This window comes from Callorhinus ursinus, unplaced genomic scaffold (genome assembly GCF_003265705.2).
Source record: "Callorhinus ursinus isolate GAN/ISIS: 27379988/994484 unplaced genomic scaffold, GSC_fseal_2.0 scaffold16, whole genome shotgun sequence".
NCBI classification, from domain to species: Eukaryota; Metazoa; Chordata; class Mammalia; order Carnivora; family Otariidae; genus Callorhinus; species Callorhinus ursinus.
Window position 1 is genome coordinate 7,721,190 of NW_027397078.1, and position 18,987 is coordinate 7,740,176.

Below are 18,987 nucleotides of genomic sequence, written 5' to 3' on the forward strand. Positions count from 1 at the left end.
AAGGTAATTTAGAAAGTAGTATTTCATATAAAATATTTACCGTGATATTAAGTGGCCACTTTGTCAATTACACAAAAAAGTTCAACATGATTTACAATTACCTGTTCAGGAAAGTGCCTGTGGTGTGAAGGTAAACACAGTGATAATAAGCTCAGGACAGAATTAAAATGGGAGTTTTCTGTCAGAATGAGTAACTTAAAGAGAAATTGCATACCTCTTTTCCTGCCTTTTTTAAATGTAGGAAACTCTACTTTGATAATACTTTATATCTTTTACTTAAAGTTGTGGCAAGGTGAAGTGATGTTTTTAATAATGATTTTTAGAGGATGTATATATATATATATATGTTATATAGTGAGATTTAATACTGTATCACTTACGTAAAATGAAAGCAGTGATTGGACACCTCTGTTTATAGCCAGCACTTAGGGAATCACCTAGAGTTCCCAGGTCTGCCTTTGTGTCGGCAAATTAATCCGCCAGAGATCAAATCGCTGCTATGAAAGAATAGATGTACACTGTAAACATTTGAAGCCAGTGTGCATTTTCTTCAGACTTTTTTCTGAACATTTTCTTCTCTCATTTAAGCATTGAACTATTCTTTTTTAATGAAAATTATGCAGATGTGTTAGAAAAACCTCTAGTGGCATTGAACACATGGCTCTTGGGGAATCTGTACAAGTGTGTTGTTTCTACATTTTTAATTTAGGAACAAAACATGCTGTGAGATTAAAGCCTTGGAAGTGCTATGTGAACTTACTTTAAACTTCTTTCCGAGCATCGAAAAAATGACCACGAAGAGAATAAATGAGTCTTTGGGCAGTCTCTAATGAAGTAACAGGTTACCATTAACATTTATTCAGCTTCAGTTTCATTTAACTGTTTTTGTCTGGTTCTTATCTGAGCAGAGAATGCAAGTGCTATGGGTGTAGAAATTGAAAGCAAACTACTGCTCAAAAGGCGCTTATGATCTTTTTGGGAAAATAAAACACAAAAAAAATTTTTTTAATTAGACTGTATATAGCACAGAGTATAGTCCCCATCATTTATCTTCCTGACAAGACTACATGAAAGAAAGAAATGACCGAGAAATGCTTACTGTTTAAATATTTATTTAGGTATTGGAGAAAATTGGGGTGACTTAGCTATGCACTTCAGTTTTTTCATCAGCAAATTGGCATGCTTTATGGTGGTGATGATTAAAATACATGCAAAGCATATGAGCAGAGTGCCTGGCACATAACAATGCTTAGTGAATGACAGCTACTCAGAATAGTAACATCATCTGACTTAATAATAGTAGCTATGAACTACGTAGCATTTTTCCATTCTACAAATGATGAAATTAACGCTTTAAGAGGGTAAGTAATTTACTGAGGATTGTCTGGCTAAATAAGAGGTTTAGCTAGGATCGAACCCAGGGAATCTAACTCCAGAGACCAGTCTCTCAACAAAAATACTATTATACTGCCCTTATTATTCATTCATCTGTTTTCACAAAAATTAATTGAACATATCTACATGCCAGGTACTGTTTGTCATTAATCACATTATTTATATTGAGTACAGAGGGAAGTTTACAAGATGTGGTGAAGATAGGCATATAATGACATTGTATTTGCTCTTTATTTTGACCAAGCCTAACCCGAATATTTAAATATATTTATAAAAACACCAACTTAATAAATACCGGACTCAACGAATATTACTTCTTGAAGTAACATAAGCAGATGATACAAGATAATGCGTTTATAAAACCTTGGATTTTTGCACTCTATTATTCATACATCTAGATAGGACTTAAGCGAGATAATTTCTGATTCACTTTTTTCTTTTACTCGTTTTTAAAGTTACCAACAGAACACTAGCCATAGATGGGCCCTTATATTGCACCTACTAGAAAGCAGAAAAGTCATAAACCATTTGCTGCTTTATCCTACAGTCATGACCTGTTGTGTTCTAAATAAAAGCATACACAGTTGAGTTTAAAGAGAAGATGGTCTGTTGCTTTCATATGCAGTGAGATCCCTTTTAACATGCTTGACTTGCCTCTGAGAGTCTCTGCCATCTCAACTTGCAGTATTAGTAGAGCTATAAAGTGAATTTTATGATTATTTCTAAAACCAAAGAGGTTTTCTTTCAAGCTTTCAAGCAAGTTGTGACCCGTTAATCATGTAGTTCAGTATCCCTAGTAGCCATATAAACACTTTTCTATTTGGTGGTGTTTTCTATTCAGAAGTCAACTATAGGCTTGTATATGTGGGGAATCAGATTTTGTAAAGAGATTATATAGTGTCTTTTTGAACGTTTTATCTAAAAAAAGAAATATAATGGGGTCTGTGCTACTTCTGGCTGATGCAAGACAGGTGAGGACATTTTTAATTTCAATTAAATAATTCAGTTGCTGACAGTTACCACTTTGGTGTAGAACATAAAAAATGGGTTTAAAAATGCTATATGGAAGGAAGCAAACTATTAGTAGAACCTGGATGACCAAAAGATGCCTTTTCACAGAACTGTAAATCAGATCTTTCTCCGTAATGGATGTACAGGTCCTTATTTTTCTCAGATGGCTAACAAAAGAGTAGTATGATGTTAGTACAACTAAAAATGAAAATCCAATAAATGTGGTTCCAATGAGGCCTGCAGTCTGCGAGGTCACGGCTCCTAGTTCCGTCTGCTGGTTATAGCACACGTTCTCGTCTCCTTCTGTAGCTTCTACAACTGAGTAATATATGATAACCGGAATAATTATGCCTAGTACAACTCCCCATATGTAAACACACAGTTTTCTAGCAAAGTTGGGCTGGCGAAATTTTTTCAGTAAGTGGCCATAAAATACTTTCTCGTAGCACGAAGTGGTCTCTTGTACTGAATCCTTTTTCATTAAAGTAGCATAACGGCTTATGGCAATCCAACTTAAAATTAAGAGGCTGACAAACATACTTACATGCATGGATAGGGTTCCCAAAAAATTGACCACCGTGCATTGTGCAGATCGATATTCCCATTGAACACCTTTCAGGAAATAGATACCCATGAAAGGCATGGCACTGCACACAAGTAAGTTTGCTGTCACAAGATGTGCTAGGTAGATGTGCGTTGATGTTTTCTTGCCTATTTTTGTTAAAAATACCCATTGAGAGAGAGAATTTCCAAAGAGACCAATGATGCAAAGGAAGGCATAAATGATTGGCAAAGCCATGGAAGAGATCCTGGATGGTTGAATACATGTTGAGTTGTTACTCATTTATATCAGATTTTCTTGGAATTTTGTCTCAGGAGCTAGAACAGAATGGCAGATATTTAATATTAAAATTATAGATGGTATTTAGACTGAATAGTTTTTTAAAAGCATTGGATGAAATAAAAGTAATGTAAATGTATTTGAAGGGAGAGGGAGAGTATAGATGCTCTCTCACCTTTTCTAATCACAGTCGTCCAGTGGAAATAAAAGACTTGATTGTGAGTAGTATCTTTGTCTAAAAAACCAGATTTGATACAAATAGTTAAAGGCCTGAGGTTTATCATTCTTTGATTGGTTTTTTTGCCTAGAAAGGTAATAAAAATATTTTAAGGCACATGCAAGCAATACATATTGGCCAAAGGAAAGTGTTGGCATAAGTATTTTGTGGCCACCTTAATAGAAGACTAATTTAAATTATCACCTTAATTGTACATAAACTGTACATAAATACTTTTCAAAATGGTGTCTTTTCATGATGAGGTTAAAGCACCTCTCTATAATCTAGTACCATTAGAATAGTCTCATTTTGTATTTCAGAAGTAAACTTAATCCTATACAAACACTCAGACAAGATCCTGAATCGAACAGAAGGCAAGTATAGTGACCAAGGATAGACACCAAAATCCCAAGATCTTTACCAAAAGGCATCAGTAATTTCCTATTTCAAATATTTAATGTTAAACTACCATACTTCAATTTTTTTAAAACGTTTACTTTAAAATTCTATGTCAAAACTGTAGTTCCTATGCTTGTTGGTTAGAGTGCCCTCATGTGTCTTTTTGTATAATTTTAGTACCTTGGTTTTTCAGAGAATATGATTTTTTAGAAGATATTTTAATCACAGCATAAATGCAGGCATGGTTTTTGCTTTTTTATGTCTTATTTTTGTTTTTAAGTTTATTTTTTTGTAGTAATCTCTACACCCAACATGAGGCTCGAACTTAGGACTCTGAGATCAAGCATCACATGTTCTTCCAGCTGAGTCAGCCAGGCGCCCCTATGTCATATTTTTAAATCTTTCCTTTTCTTTTTATTTTTAATCTTTCTTTCATCAGATGGTACAAGTGTTGAAGAGTCACATACAAACTCTTTTTCATTATTTTGTTCATTCCTTATTTCTTTCAGGTGGGAATAACAAGTTATTGGATTCTGGTCAAGTAAGAATCATGAGCTCTATTCAGAATGTGCCACATTTCTCTGTGTTTATCACCATAGCTTTCTAGGTACCACATTCTCGTTTATAAAAATCTAGAGTGGGGATTCTTTAAATCTTTTTTTAAATCACATTCTTTCTTTTGATAAACACAAAAATGTTGCTGTGCATCTGCCTTCTGAGATGCCATACACTGCCTTCTTATATGCCCCCAGCCCCTCAGAGCTGTTTCACTCTCTACCCCTCTTCACAGTCGCCATTTTAAGTTTTGCATCATGGATTACAGAAATAGGGAGGATTTTTTTCCAAATACACTGTTAAAGTTTTTAAATAATTTTTTAAACCAAGCAATCCCCACACAATGACTTTGAAAGCTTGAGGGCTGTACAATGTCTCTAGGTTCCAATACAGAGACCCTTCACTAATGTCTACCAGTGTCTATCATTTTATTTCTTTGCAGTTTTTATTTAGAAAACCGTCCAGATGCTTCAGAGAGAGTTTGTGTCTGAATCCAGTGCAGCCCAGCAAATTGGAATCTGGTTGCAGTTAGTGTACTACCAGTTGTAAATATGTAAATCCTAATCTGTACCTTGACTGATTTAAAAACCAGTCAGAGAGTGAAATAAGCCAGTTTATTTCCCACAAAAAATTTATTCAATCCAAGTAGATTTTTATATAAGAAATGGAGCTTCTGGAGTGCCTTTGTGGCTCAATCCATTAAGCATCTGCCTTCAGCTCAGATCATGATCCCAGGGTCCTGGGATCGAGCCCCACGTCGGGCTGCCTGCTCAATGGGGAGCCTGCTTCTTCCTCTCCCTCTGCCCCTGCTTGTGCTCTCTCTCTCTCACTCTCAAAGAAATAAATAAAATCTTTAAAAAAAAAAAAAAAAGAAATGGAGCTTCCTTTTATGGTGCTAGTAAAGAAAAACACTACCCCTGCCTTGTGTAGATAATGCATTATATACTAAAATCTGAAAAGCTAATAGTGCTTCTGTATTCACAGATTGTATTCCCCTAGTTTCAAACTAGCCCACCTCAGACAGCATCTGCCATCACCTATTACTGTCGCCTTGCTTTGCTATTTCACACTAGCAAATGCTTCCAAACAAAAAGGAGGGAGAAAGTGATGATCAGTTTTCAAAATTTAAACATTTTAGTCCTGTTAGAGTTTTTATAGGGTTAACTTTTAAGCTAAAAGTAAGTGATCAGTCTTACCTGTGCAAGTAGTTTACACCAATCAAGGCTCTGTTGTTCAGGGCAGGGATGCTAAATTTCAGACTTAAAATTCTCCGACCATCCAGTATCTTTCAATTCTAGTCAGTGTGACCATGACACCAACTACAGTGGGGGGAAAAAGGAAATTAAACAGAGTATTGAAGAAATTCAATAGTTATGGTAAATGTAGCAACTACCTCTAAAAAACCTCATTTCTCTATTTCTGTGGTGGGAGGAAGTTGGTGGACAATATATATATATTGTACTTCCTTATGATTATTTCATGAACCAGCTCTACCTCAGTAGCTTTATATTAGCATGATTGGCTGAAGTTGAGTTCAAAGGTTTAGTCCCCATAGCTGGTTTTATACATCACAGTGGTAGAGGGAACAACTTCATAGTCACCCAAGAAAATATTGGTACAAACTTGTCTGTAAAATCACTTGTGGATGGTTTATTTGCAGTTCATCTTTATCAAGAATAAAAGGAAACAAAACCCAAAGTTTTCTTACCAGTAACAACTTACTAGAATTAGATACCATAGAGCTGGAATAGAACTTCATGATCATCTATGGGTACAGACCCTTCGTTTTAAGGATAAAGGAGTGAGTGAGACCCAGGGTGCCTGGGGGGCTCAGTTGTTAAGCATCTGCCTTCAGTTCAGGTCATGATCTCAGGGTCCTGGGATCGAGTCCCACATCAGGCTCCATGCTCAGTGGGGAGTCTGCTTCTTCCTCTGCCCCTCCCACCCACTAGTGTTCCCCCCCCCGCAAAAATAAATAAGTAAAATCTTTAAAAAACAAAACAAAACAAGAAGTGAGACCCAGAGCAGCACACTGTAAGTCAGGGGTTTAGGTCCCAACTTGGTTACTAAGTGAACTAACCCATTCTACTTCCAACTGCCCTGTGAGTCCCCCATTCAGATTCAAAGTAGTGTACATTGTTTGGAGCATTTCATAATGGATTTGGAGAATCCTGAAAAGTGCCAGAATCTGAAGACCAAATATTCCTCGGATAAAATGAATAGTTACATCATGCTATAAAGAATCCAGTTTTATATATAAGATTGTTTAATGAGTCTGAACTGGTAACTAAGTGAAAGCTCAGTGTACAGCTGAGGAGCCAGACTTGTGTCACATGCTACCCTCCCTTGTGTAGTGAAACCACCGGGAGGGGGGTGTCTGAGAATGGGAACAGAAATCTAATTTCATCAAACTTGAGCACTTCAGTTATTAGTAAATCTTCATTTAAGATTAATAGGAGGACCTTGCCATTTCTCATAATCCCCAGTGTGTACCTTCTTTCATGTTGATTGCATAAATCCTCCCTAATGTTTGCTAATTGTTCTCTCTAAAACAAAAGTGAGAACTACCTGAGTGGATTTTGTTCTGCTGCTGTTCATCTTTGTAACGCTTGCCATCATTTCATTAAGAACAGTGACTCGTCTGGGGTTATATGGCCATGGATTGCAGAGTAATTTGGCCTCTCTGGAACTCCTCTATCATTTTTACTTCAGTAATTTCGCATGTCCCAGGAAGGAATTACTTAGAACAAAAAAACGGTTTGAATTAATTTAGAGAAGAATGGAAATGGAATACTGTTTATAAGTGATTGAGAGATCATTTTAATATTACCACTTTGAGGCTTAAGCACCTTTAGCCAAAAAAAAAAAAGAGAGAGAATGCCCTTGCCCTCCACTACTTTTCCTCCATTGTCCCCAGACTCAGTAAATGATACTATCACCTCCTCATTATTCAAGCCAAAAACCTAGGAATTATCCTTGATTCCTCTGTTTCCTTCACATCTCACATCCAGTCAATTCCTGCAGCTTCTCCCACCACCACCAGTAGTACCCACACTTAATGAAAGCTTATTATGTGCCAGGCATCCTGGTCTGTGTTTTATATGTCTTACTTCATCTTCACAATACCCTGTGAAATAAATAGTATGAAATATATTCAATTTAAACGTTAAGGAGAACAACCTCAGAAAGGTCACTTAAGTTGCCTAAGATCATGCAGCCATCTGTCCTCACAACATGGTGACTCGCTTACACACACACACACACACACACACACACACACACAGAGAGAGAGAGAGAGAGAGAGAGAGCGCAAGTGATTCAAGAAAAAAAGACCATAGCTGCAGTCTTTTTTTTAATGTAGCTTCTGAAGTCAGCACTGTCACTTCTGCTGTGACATTATCTTGGCCACACGGAGCCAGCAGTGATTCAGTATGAAGAGGTAAATAGCAGGAGGTGATGATCACTGGGAGCCATCTAAGAAGCTGGCTACCACAGGATGTCAGTCAACCATTGGACCAGGGAAGAGTCAAAAGTACTTCTGAAAATGATTGTCAGGCAGCTGATCATTTATCGAGCAAGAATGCCTGGATGGGTGTACGTTTTGTCATATCTTCCTGTCTCTTGATTTTTAGTGCTCTGTATTAAACGGTGCAATTCATTTAATGAATATTTATTGGAGTTCCTACTATGTTTCTAGTGGTGTGTGGAAGTCACAGAAGTATATTAGCCACAAGCTAACATAGGGTCTCCGGAAATTCAAAAGCGATTCCACAAGCAAGCCGAGAATTCAGATTAATAATGTGTGATGTGTGATACAGACTTTAAATGCTCTACAAATTAGAAAAAGGAGAAAACCATGAATCATAATGGTTCTGGAAGGTCAAGGAACTAGAAGGAAAGAGAACACATGCTAAGCTATAGTTCTGTGCTAGGTAGGAACTGGGCAGGGCATTTTACATATAAGAACTCTTAACAGTGGGTGGTAGAGGTTCCATTTCACATGTGAGGAAATTCAGTTTCAAAGAGGTTAAATAACATGCCCAAGGCAACACAACTAGTAAATTAACTTGAAAGCATGTGTATTTATTTTTTTCAGTCTCATTCTCTGCCTTTGAAAGCAGAAATTATTGGCCTTTCTCAAGGGTCAGTTAGTTGTACCTGGTGGTACTTATGGTAAGTAAACCGGGGTCCAGTTTTGAATACTTTTTACTTTGTTCAAACAGGGCTTCCCGTCCTGTGCTCTGATGTAGCAGAATTGACTATGGGAGGAATCAAGTCCAATTTTCTAGTTTTTGAAAGCTTTGGACTTTAAGCTAAGTTGTATCCCATCGATAGCAATATAAATTCTTTTTGATTGAGGCGATTTTTGAATTCCTTAACTGAAATAAAAGGAATTTTCTAATTTATATTTTTCTAAGAAATACTACAACTGGTAGAAAAGCATAAATGTCAGAGCATACAAAATTAACCAAAATACAACTTGTCAGGTAGACATATTGAAGATTACAAGTGCTGTGTACAAGTGGCCCCTTGGACTTTTCCTCACTCAGGCCACCGGTAGTTCTCTTTGGTTTCTCATTTGTCTTTCCCATCCATGCCCTCTTCAAAGTTGCGCTTCTGTTATCCAAGTGCGAATCCTCTTGTCCAACACTTCTAATTCCTTGCTACATCATCTGCCAAGTACTGATCCCCTGGGTGTTCTGCTCTGACCCTTATGATTTATTTCTTGAGGTGTTAGAGTAGTTCCCCCCCCCAAAAAAAATTTAAGCCCTGCCTTGTATTAAGTTTCCTGCTTTCGAGATATTTGTGTGAGTGTCAAGCGAATGTTTCACTCTGGCCCCAGAACCCATTTGGAGTCGTTCAGTAAGAATGGTTCAGAGGGCAGGCATGTGGTGATTTATTTTGACAGCCTATGGGGAGCTGTATACAGCAAGGGTGTACGAGACTTTTCCTGACTCGCAGGGATTATAGAGGTCAGAATTAGGGTCCCTTATCAATTTCCATCAGAGCCAGAACCCAGAGGACACAAGACACATCACTCATGCCTGAACTTTATTGCTTCAACTAGACAGTTATTTTAGGCTGGTGTCTAAGCTGGCTGCAGTTAGCCTTTTTGAGTACTCTTTCTGACCAGTCAGCAGTTCAGGGCATCGGGAGGCTGGTGTGCAGAAAGAGCAGATTGGCCTCACATAGTCTGTTAGAACATCACATTCGAAAGATAAGTGGTTCTCCAAAGGAGCAGGGTTGGGGGGGTGGGAGGCAGTGGAAGCCTTTTATCCAGTTCAGTGCACACCCAAGGCAGTGGTTACCTTTAGGAGGAGTGAAACACAGACCTTATACTCAAAGCTGTGGGTTGTTCAAGGCTCACTGAGCCCCCTGCTCCCTTCAGGATGTGGTGTCTGGCCACAGCCCCATCTCCACTGCACGGCTCGCAGGTCCTTGCTGCTACTGTGAGTAGCAGTACTTACGGCCGTCCCACCCTTAATCAGGGTCTCAAGAACTTCTACTTTGAAGAGCTGATTTCTCAGCAAATCATGGAAGTATCTCCCTCAAGAACTATTTTTAAAACAGCAGAAATTACAGTCCAGAGTTTGAAGGTTTATAATCGTGCAGAAAAGTGATTAGCTTTGTAAGGAAGGTCCAGTGACAAAACATAAAGGGACCTACTAATCGAAGTTTCATTATACTTCACCTTGGGCTTTGTCTTTTTATATAGGTTTCTGTGCACCAGATAGACATGGTCTTCTAGAATTGCACACCCCAATAACACTGTAGCAGTCTCAGCGGCGGTCGTAAGAACTGGAATGCCCTCTGAGGCGGCAGAGGGAAGTAGATGGGAAATTAGGTTTGGGAAAGGGAAGAAACTTCAGCATTGGATTAGATGAGGCAGAAATCTTTTTGAGGACAGTCAGATTTTGAATTTCAACATCTTTGAGTCAGTTAAGTTTAATTCATATCCTGCTTCAGAACCTACCATTCTTTTTTTTTTTTTTTAAGGTTCTTTGAGGGGTGCCTGGGTGACTCAGTTAAGCGTCTGCCTTCGGCTCAGGTCATGATCTCAGGATCCTGGGATAGAGCCCCACATCGGGCTCCTGACTCAGTGGGGAGCCTGCTTCTCCCACTCTCTCTCAAATAAAGCTTTTTTTTTTTTAAGGTTCTTTGAAAAGCCAAAAGTAGATAGAAAATTTTCTGAAAATGAAACATTTGATGATAGAATTCTAAAAATAATTTAGGCCATCATATTGCCCCAGGTAGAAGATACATCCCTACACCTCTGCCCTGGGAAACAACACCTCAGATTGCAGTGAGATTTGGGGAACCGAAAAGGTATCCCACATCAGTTCCCTGGAACTCTCACCACTGTCCCTTTCTTCCCAAGCCCAAGGTTTCCTGGCCAGTTTATTACCAATCATTTCTTTTGGATTTCTAGATACAGTTGTCTTGAGGTTAAGTCCCCTGCTCCATGTCACTTCCTGTCCTTATTCAAGGGGGCAAAAACAGATGTGAAGGGAAGGCAAGGGGCAGTTGGGTACCTGAGGTCTTACCACCTGTACCGTTAGTATCTGGGTTCATTTCCTCTTAAGAGCCCAAAGTACTGAAGTAACAAGCTTTCCTAGAGAGCCACTTTTAGGAGGCTTATAAATGGCAGCCACTGAAGTGCTTTTTACATATTTTCGATCAATTTTTAAAATTTCTCTGAGCTAGATACTATTCTATCAGTTACTAGATGAGGAGATTTAGGCCCACAGAAGAGAAATAACTCGCCGATGGTGATAGAACTGCGAAAGCGTAGGGCTTAGACTTGGACCCAGGCAGTGTGACTTCAGAGCCCATATTCTTAGCTGCCGCCAGAATCTGGTTTATTGTGTTGGGTATGGTGACCAAGTATCCCCAGTGACCAAAAATATATCTCACTTATATACCAGTTTGCAGTTTTCAGTCTGGAAGTTTATTAACTCCTGCCAACTCTCCCATTGTAGAGGTACCTTTTTGCCTTTGTAACTGGTAAGTAATCAGAAGGTCCTATTTTGAGAGTATGTATTGTTTTCCTTTCACTCAGTTGATTTTAGCATTCATTGATGATCCTCGCCTAAATTAGTTCTTACCGTGATGGACACAGATATATTAGCTTTGAAGTAGTCACTTGAAGGCATCACTCTAAACAAGTCTTGGTGCTGAGATAATTCTCAAAACAGTGCTATCTGTAGCATAGCTTCTAATATTACCATATTTTCTCTTCTTCCCTGTCCTCCATCAAAAACCAGCCTAAAATGTACTGTCTTAATAAACCAACAAATAAATCATCGAGGCCAGGAAACATAAGTTCTCTGGAGTGCCATACCTCCAGAAATATCTGGTAGAGAAAACTGGAAAAAAGAAAAACCACAGTTAAATGTTCGCACCTAAGTCTGCAACGCATGCCTTTGGCAGTGCTCTGGCCAGCAGAGGGCAGTGTATTACCAGCCCTAGTTAAACCTCTCTTGCAATTAAAGGCTGAAGCAGAAGCTGCCCACGTTGCTCTGTTTTCCAGCTAGAAACTCAAAACCATTTAAAAGTTTAGTTTTTTTAAGTTCTAACAGAATGATAAACGTCATTATTTTACTAGCTGAAAAACACATCAAACGTGATAGAGTAAAAGTAATTGTGTGGACAAGGATTTCTGTCCTTAAGATGAAAACCCATTACCACTCATTCTGCCTTTAACAGGATATGGCCTTTGGGGACTTTTTTGTTTTGTACCGGCGATTATCACAAGAGTCGCCTTTGTAAAACACTCACAACTACAATCATCCTAGCAGTAAAAAATAAAGTCTGACATTTTAGTATGTGAAAGTTGTAATCATATCTTCTAGTTTTATTGAGCTTTTTTTTTTTTTTTTTAATCACAGCAATTCATGGACATAGCTTTAAAAGTCAAAGAATACTGAAAGGCTTGTAGTGAAAACATGTCTATTAATAAATGTAATTTAAAGTACATTTCAGCTAATGAAGAAAGTATAGGCGCTGTTCTCTCCCCTGTAGTCCTTCCTCCTGGCAGCTTAACACACTCTGAAGATCCTTTCATTTAAGAAACCCCCTAATCGGTTGCTTCGTTATTCCCTTCTCTCCATCAGGGGGGAGCATATGCTTGTTTTTATCTCTGAGAACACATGGTTTGTTTAAGTCCTTAATAACCCTGCCACTCCCCACCCTACAGTGGTTTAGCAAATCAGTATCTCTCTCTCTTCCTCTCACACACAGCTTTCAAGTAAAATAATTCAAGGCATTGTCTCTCTTGTTAATGAATTACTTACTGTATTCACTGTTGCCTTTTTAGAAGTAGTATGCATAATTTTTGTTTATATTTTATATGCATCGTTTATCTCTTGCTGCATACCAGACCACCCCCAGACTTGGTGGCTTAGGACAACCACCATTTGTTCACTCTCAATTCTGTAATTTGTTCTGGGCTCAGCTGGGCAGTTCTTCTGTCAGTCTCACCTGGAGTCATTCATGCAGCTATGTATAGCTTAGTCATCTGGCAGCACAGCTGAGACTGGGCAGTCCAAGATGGCCTCAGTCTTGTGTCTAGAGCCCCAGCTGGGATGGTTGTGCAGGCTGATGATTGTCCGTCTCCATGTGATCTTTCTACTGGGTTTATTTATAATGTGTTGGTCTCAGGCTTCCAAGAGGGCAAAACTGGAAGCTGCAAGGCCTCTGAAGGTTTTGCTCAGATGTCCTACAACGTCCACCACCTTTTATTGTTCAAAGCAAGTCACATACTTGCCCAGATTCAAGAGGTGGGCAAAAGACTCCACCTCTGAATGGGAGCTGCGGAGAATTTTAATCTACCCTCTTTAATCCACCACATTTTTTAATGTGCTTGCAATGGTAACGTAACGTTTTAACTAGATTTTTATGTCTTTCCCTGAGAATGCATTTGCATTGGCTCTTTCCTTGGGGGTTAATATAGTATGTGTACCTCAGTGTTCATGGCTTCTTGGGCAATATTTCAAAAAGAAAAGTTAAGGTTACTGTCGTTTTGTTTTGATTATTTCTTATATTACAAAGTGCATCAAAAGTATCATGAACTCATTCTGTTTCCAGAATATTAATCTAGCTTTTCAGTAAAACTAGAAGAAAAGTCTGTTTCTGCTAGTGTGATCCTGAAAGCTGGATAAATTCATTGATCTCTCCAATATGAAAGCCTAGAAGGATGTGGAAAGACAATTAGTCTAGCTCACCCCTTTGGTAGCTCCACCACCACCACCACCACCACCACGCTGGTTTGTACTCACTACTCAAGATTTCCTTATTTGCAGGATCATAAATGGAAACTATCAGAGCATGAGACCCACATTTACTTACTTAGCTGATCTCTCTCACTAGTTGCCACATATATTTGGACCTCTGTAATCAGCCCCCAACACAAGCTGACCTGTGTGTTCCAGTGTTTTTCAAGACTGGCCACAAAAGGGAACTGAATATGAACATGCATGCAAACCTCATCAGTTCCCTTTGCAACCAGCTGAAAGTTGTTTTTTAATATAGAGGAAACAGGGTTTTTCTTGTGAGTACAAACAGCTTGCAGCATTTCTGCTTCTGACAGATCAGGGGACACACAAGAGAAGACAGCACTAAATTGTGAGAAAGGCAGTTTAAAGAGAAAGTAGGAAAATGGCAAAAATTGAATTGAGGAAGAGAAAGAGGTGCTGCTGTGTACAGGAAAGGAACAAAGCAGAGGTGGGGGACCGGGGTACTAGAAGGTCTTAGTAATAGAACACGAGAAGAGGCAGGAACTGTAGAAAGGAAATGTCTGTAACAGGAAAGGGCCTATGGCAGCATTGCCAGCGGTATTAATGGAAGGCATTAAAATCTCTTGGTCCAGAAGTTTGCCATTGGATAAAATTTGAAAATATAACCCATTAGAGTGATTGCCATTCCCACCTGAGTTCATGCTACTGAGCCTGGTTTATAGCAAAGGTGCCTTGTCCCCATTTCAGAATGCAGTGTGGTGACCCATTTGGGCACTCTGATTACCGAACAAAACCACGGGTCAGTAAGAAAGCAAAGAAACCTAAGCACCTAACATGAATGTCACAAAGCTCCTAGAATCCATCAACTCATTTTAGATCTAGTTTAAACAATCTCTCTAGCAATAAAAATGCCTACTACGTGCTGAGCAAGAGACATAGGTCAAATTCACTACAAAAGAAGATTGAGGGAAACTGCTTGGGGACCAGTGACCATACATCAAGCAGCCCCCCACCATACGCGCACTTGTCTGAGTAGCCCTGAGGGCATTACTGCATTAGCATATGATGGCACAACAGGATTGCAGGTGGCCCCTGCTTGCCAATCATTGAGGCAGTGAATGTTCTGCAAGACCCAAAATTTCTATTCACGGGATCTAAAGAACATCTAATCCAAACTTTATTAAATGCCTGAAATACTTTGCTACTTTCCCAGCCTGCTGGGGATCCGTACTATATTGAAACGCTTCGATTAACAAATAACTCACCGGCTTTCTATTTCATTTGAGATCTGTAATTATTAGAAAACCCTCTCTTACGATCTGGTGAAACATACCTCTTGCAACTCCCATCCTTCACCGATACTCTTTCAGCTTTTGCTCTCTGAAGCTACACACACACATTTTTGCTGTAATGTCTTTCCTTTAGTCTTCTGCTTTAAGGCTACATCATCTCATTCTCCGTCTGCAAATTCTTTAGCGTGGTCTTTGAGAGCTGTGTATCAGAAGGCCAGGGTTGGGGCACCTGGGTGGCTCAGTTGTTAAGCATCTGCCTTCAGCTCAGGTCATGATCCCAGGGTCCTGGGATCGAGCCCCGCATCAGGCTCCCTGCTCCACGGGAAGCCTGCTTCTCCCTCTCCCACTCCCCCTGCTTGTGTTCCCTCTCTCGCTGTGTCTCTCTCTGTTGAATAAATAAATAAAATCTCTAAAAAAAAAAAAAAAGGCCAGGGTTTATCTAGATTTTTTTATTAGAAAGTTTCTTTCAAGCGAAAGAGAAAACGTCTTACTTTGCTTGTGGTGTCTGGCAAAAGAAACCATAAGGAAAGGAGAAGGCCCACACCCATACAAGTGATTAACAACCATATAAACAACAAAAGATTAGTATCCAGAATACATGCCATTTCAACAATTTGAAAGAAACGAAAAGAGAGGCAACTAATTAAGGGGGAAGGGGGGAGAGGCCCAGATATGAACAGGCCATTTACCCAAGAAGAAACCTGAATGGGGGCGGGGGGGGGGGACAAAACATGAGCCGATGCTCCATTTCAGTTGTAATCAGGGAAGCACAAATTAAAACCACAGGGAGATGCCATTCACACCTACCAGATGGGCAAAAGTTAGTAAATATGACAAAACCAAGTATTGGGAAACAACTCATGTCTCACTAGACTCATGTCTCGACTCATGTCTCACTAGTGGGAGAGGTGTATAAATTGGTAAAATCACTTTGGAGAACGGTTTGTCAACAGAGATCAATTGCAGATGCGCATACCCTTATGAGCAAGCATTTCTACTTCTAGGTGTCAACCATAGAGAAATTCCACACATGTGCACAGAGTGTGCAAGAGACCATGGTTTCTAATAGTGAAAAAGTGGAAACCACCTAAGGGCCCACTGTCAGTGAAATGGAGAATTGAGCTATTGTTTGTTCCCACAGTGAAACACTGTGTTATCAGTGCAATGAATGAATGAGACCTACATATATCAATATAAACAGAAATTGAGTGAAAGAGTTACAAAAGGATGTAGTAGTCAGGTACTCTTTATGTCCATTTTAAAAACAAAAACTAATGCATATTGTTATATATACCTGTGTTATAAAAGTATAAAAATGCACATCAGAATGATACTACTAACTTCAGGGAAGAGGATACCTCAGGATGAGCTTTAGTGAATCTAGCTTTGGGGGTTATGTCTGGGTACAAGAGAACAGTTAAGCAAATAGGGCCAAGTGTTAACATCTGTTCAATTTGGGTGATGGGTGCTTGCTGCTTACTTTATCGTGTTTTCCCCCTTTTGGATGTTTGAAATGTTTTAGAACTAAAAAAAAGATGATACATGGAATGACCCCACCAGAGTAGAACTATAACAGTTGACTGTATATCCTGCAATAACTGTATGACTTACCAAAGCAAAAAGAGATTCTATGTATCATCCACACCTATATTCAAACTATAATTAGAAACTTCTTCCAAATCTCATCTTAGGATGGTTCTTGATGCATTTCCTTGGCCAGAAGCAAAATTAATAAGGGTGAGGTGCTCTAAAACTATTTTTCCCCCATTCAGCCTGTAGGCTTTTGTACAAGATTACTGTCCATGTTTCAGGCAGAGCTTTCCCGGAACGTGCAAATGTGCCACAGCTAGAAAACCAGTCTTTAAGATTTTGGCTTTTTGACCTCACACAGTTTGGATGAGTGATAAGCAGAATTTTTGTCCCAAATACATAGTTTTTGTTTTTGTTTTTGTTTTTAAGACATCTCAGTAGTTAACCATTGGGCTTGGGCAGAAGGAAATGAAAACAAAAAAGCATTGTCTTAGTGGAGACAATGTCTATGGAGTCAGAGTCTAACTCACATCCCCTCCTGTGTAAAAGGTAGTTTTCCTTATACCACTGCAGTGTAGATTAAATGATGATAATGTGTGTCCAGTGCCTAACAGTGTAAAGGCGCATATAATATCTCTATTTATAATATAAATATCTCTGACTTTGTTTCTCATTTTCTTGCATGTGAACTTGAAAGGGGGGAAATAAGAGGCATAGCAGAAGGTTAGGACAAACCTAGCACTTCCTTTCCAGCTCTGAGTCTGTTGTTACCACCCCCCAGCCAGCCCTCCTGTCTTCATCTGCAAACCAGACTGAAAAAAGACGTGGCCTCAGCCAACGTGAGAGTATGCCTTGGTTTCTATCTCATCTGAGATGACACAATTCAGATTACATTCTGAGTTTCGAATGCTTTCTTCTGATGAAAAATAGAAGTTTCTTGGCAAGTTGTGGCATCTGGAGTTGGTGCCTGACCTAAAAGGCTCTCCTCATAGATGTCACGCACGTCTGTTGTGAATGTTTTTCCCACTCTTGCTTTTGCGTTTATGTTTGTGTGTGGTTTTTGACAAAAAAAAAAAATAAGCTATGCATTTTCCCTGTAGTTATTTCTATTGTTTTATTAGTAGGAAGTTCTTTCCCATATACAGATGAGTTAGTCACCTATTTTTAAATCTTTTCATGGTTCCATTATTTACATTTAACAGTCTAATCCACTTCATAATGTTTTGTGTGTGACAGGTGAGGCTGTAAACTGACTTTTGATTAATAAGCACAGCACTTTTTATTAATCCATCCCTTCCTTCCCCTATGCTTCTCTTGTTGTCTCCCTTTATTTGTAGTGGTTCTTTCTGAGGGAGGGAAGTTTGTCACACTCACTCAGGTTTTCAAAAATCCACTTAACCCCATTTTGCAAGATCCTAGCACATCTTGAGTAACAGAATCTTAGGTTTCCCTCTGATTGTTCCTGCCCCTACTCTGTTGAGACACATTAATTATGTCATATTATCTTCTCCTGTATCATTGAGGGTCTGCTTAGAGATGTGTATTCTGTTCCAGTGATAAGCTTATCCTTGTATCTGCTGCACAGAGTTCTCCTTATTGAAAGATAAGAATATATTTTAATAATATCTGGTAAAATAAGTTTCCATTCATATTTCAAAAACCTAGGGCACCTGGGTGGCTCAGTTGGTTCAATGTCTGCCTTCGGCTCAGGTCATGATCTCAGGATCCTGGAATTGAGCCCCGCATCAGGGAGCCCACTCCTCCCTCTCCCTCTGCCCCTCCTCCTTGCTCATGTCCTCTCTCCTCTCTCTCTCTCTCTCTCTCTCTCTCTCTCTCTCTCTCACACACACAAATAAATAAATAAAATCTTTAAAAAAAAAAAAAAAACCTTAAAAAATAGCCTGTTAATATGTTTCGGCAAAATCCAGGTTGCCTGTTGGGAGAACTCTATTTCATGCTGTTTTTCTCTTGTGGGTAACTTTCAGTAAGACTTTGCTTCAAAGAGTTATAATTTTATTAGTTCTACTTTTATACTGGCAGGACTGAAGAATCCATCTTAAAAAGAAGTTGAAAATAAACCCTTCTGTACTTGAACAAAATTTCCTTTTTCTGTTGACCTGATCCTAGAAAGTTAGCCATCATCAAACCCAGCTCTGCACCGAATACTTTTACAAAATGAACAGCAGTACTCAGCATTGGGTCTCAGTCTGGCAGCCAGGCAGTTAATTTTGCCCTTGTTTAGTTTTGCGTATGTGAGATGCTATTTATAAACTTGTTCTGAGTATCTTTTGCAAGGTGAGGATATGTATATACTTGGGAATTTCCTTTTTCTAAATGCTTCTAGAACTAAACGTCGGGTTGGGGGATGTAGGGACAAGTGTTTCCTGCTTGCAAACACTAACGCTCAGTAAGAAATAAAAGATGATATATAACAAATAGCCTTAAATTCAGTAAGTCAGTAGCATGTTAAAAATTTACAAACATTTGCAGGATTCAGGTTACTCTAAGACA

General features: G+C 39.0%; 2 protein-coding genes across 13 annotated transcripts in view; one reads left to right on the forward strand and one right to left on the reverse strand.

Moving 5' to 3' along the window:
* The window catches only part of CASK (calcium/calmodulin dependent serine protein kinase), a 359,502-nt gene that overhangs the window by 181,766 nt on the left and 158,749 nt on the right, over positions 1–18,987 (forward strand). The gene's annotated exons all lie outside the window — the stretch shown is intronic.
* Positions 1,530–7,048, reverse strand: GPR82 (G protein-coupled receptor 82). Its single transcript, XM_025857640.2, has 4 exons — positions 6,987–7,048; positions 5,615–5,737; positions 3,423–3,482; positions 1,530–3,285 (listed from the first exon to the last, which is right to left on the reverse strand). Exon 4 carries the CDS (start codon positions 3,248–3,250, stop codon positions 2,240–2,242), a length of 1,011 nt encoding a protein of 336 aa, XP_025713425.1. The 5' UTR covers positions 3,251–3,285; positions 3,423–3,482; positions 5,615–5,737; positions 6,987–7,048; the 3' UTR covers positions 1,530–2,239.

Excerpts from the sequence above, each read along its gene's own strand:
- GPR82 (XM_025857640.2), bottom strand. The coding sequence starts at position 3,250 with ATGAGTAACAACTCAACATGTATTCAACCATCCAGGATCTCTTCCATG.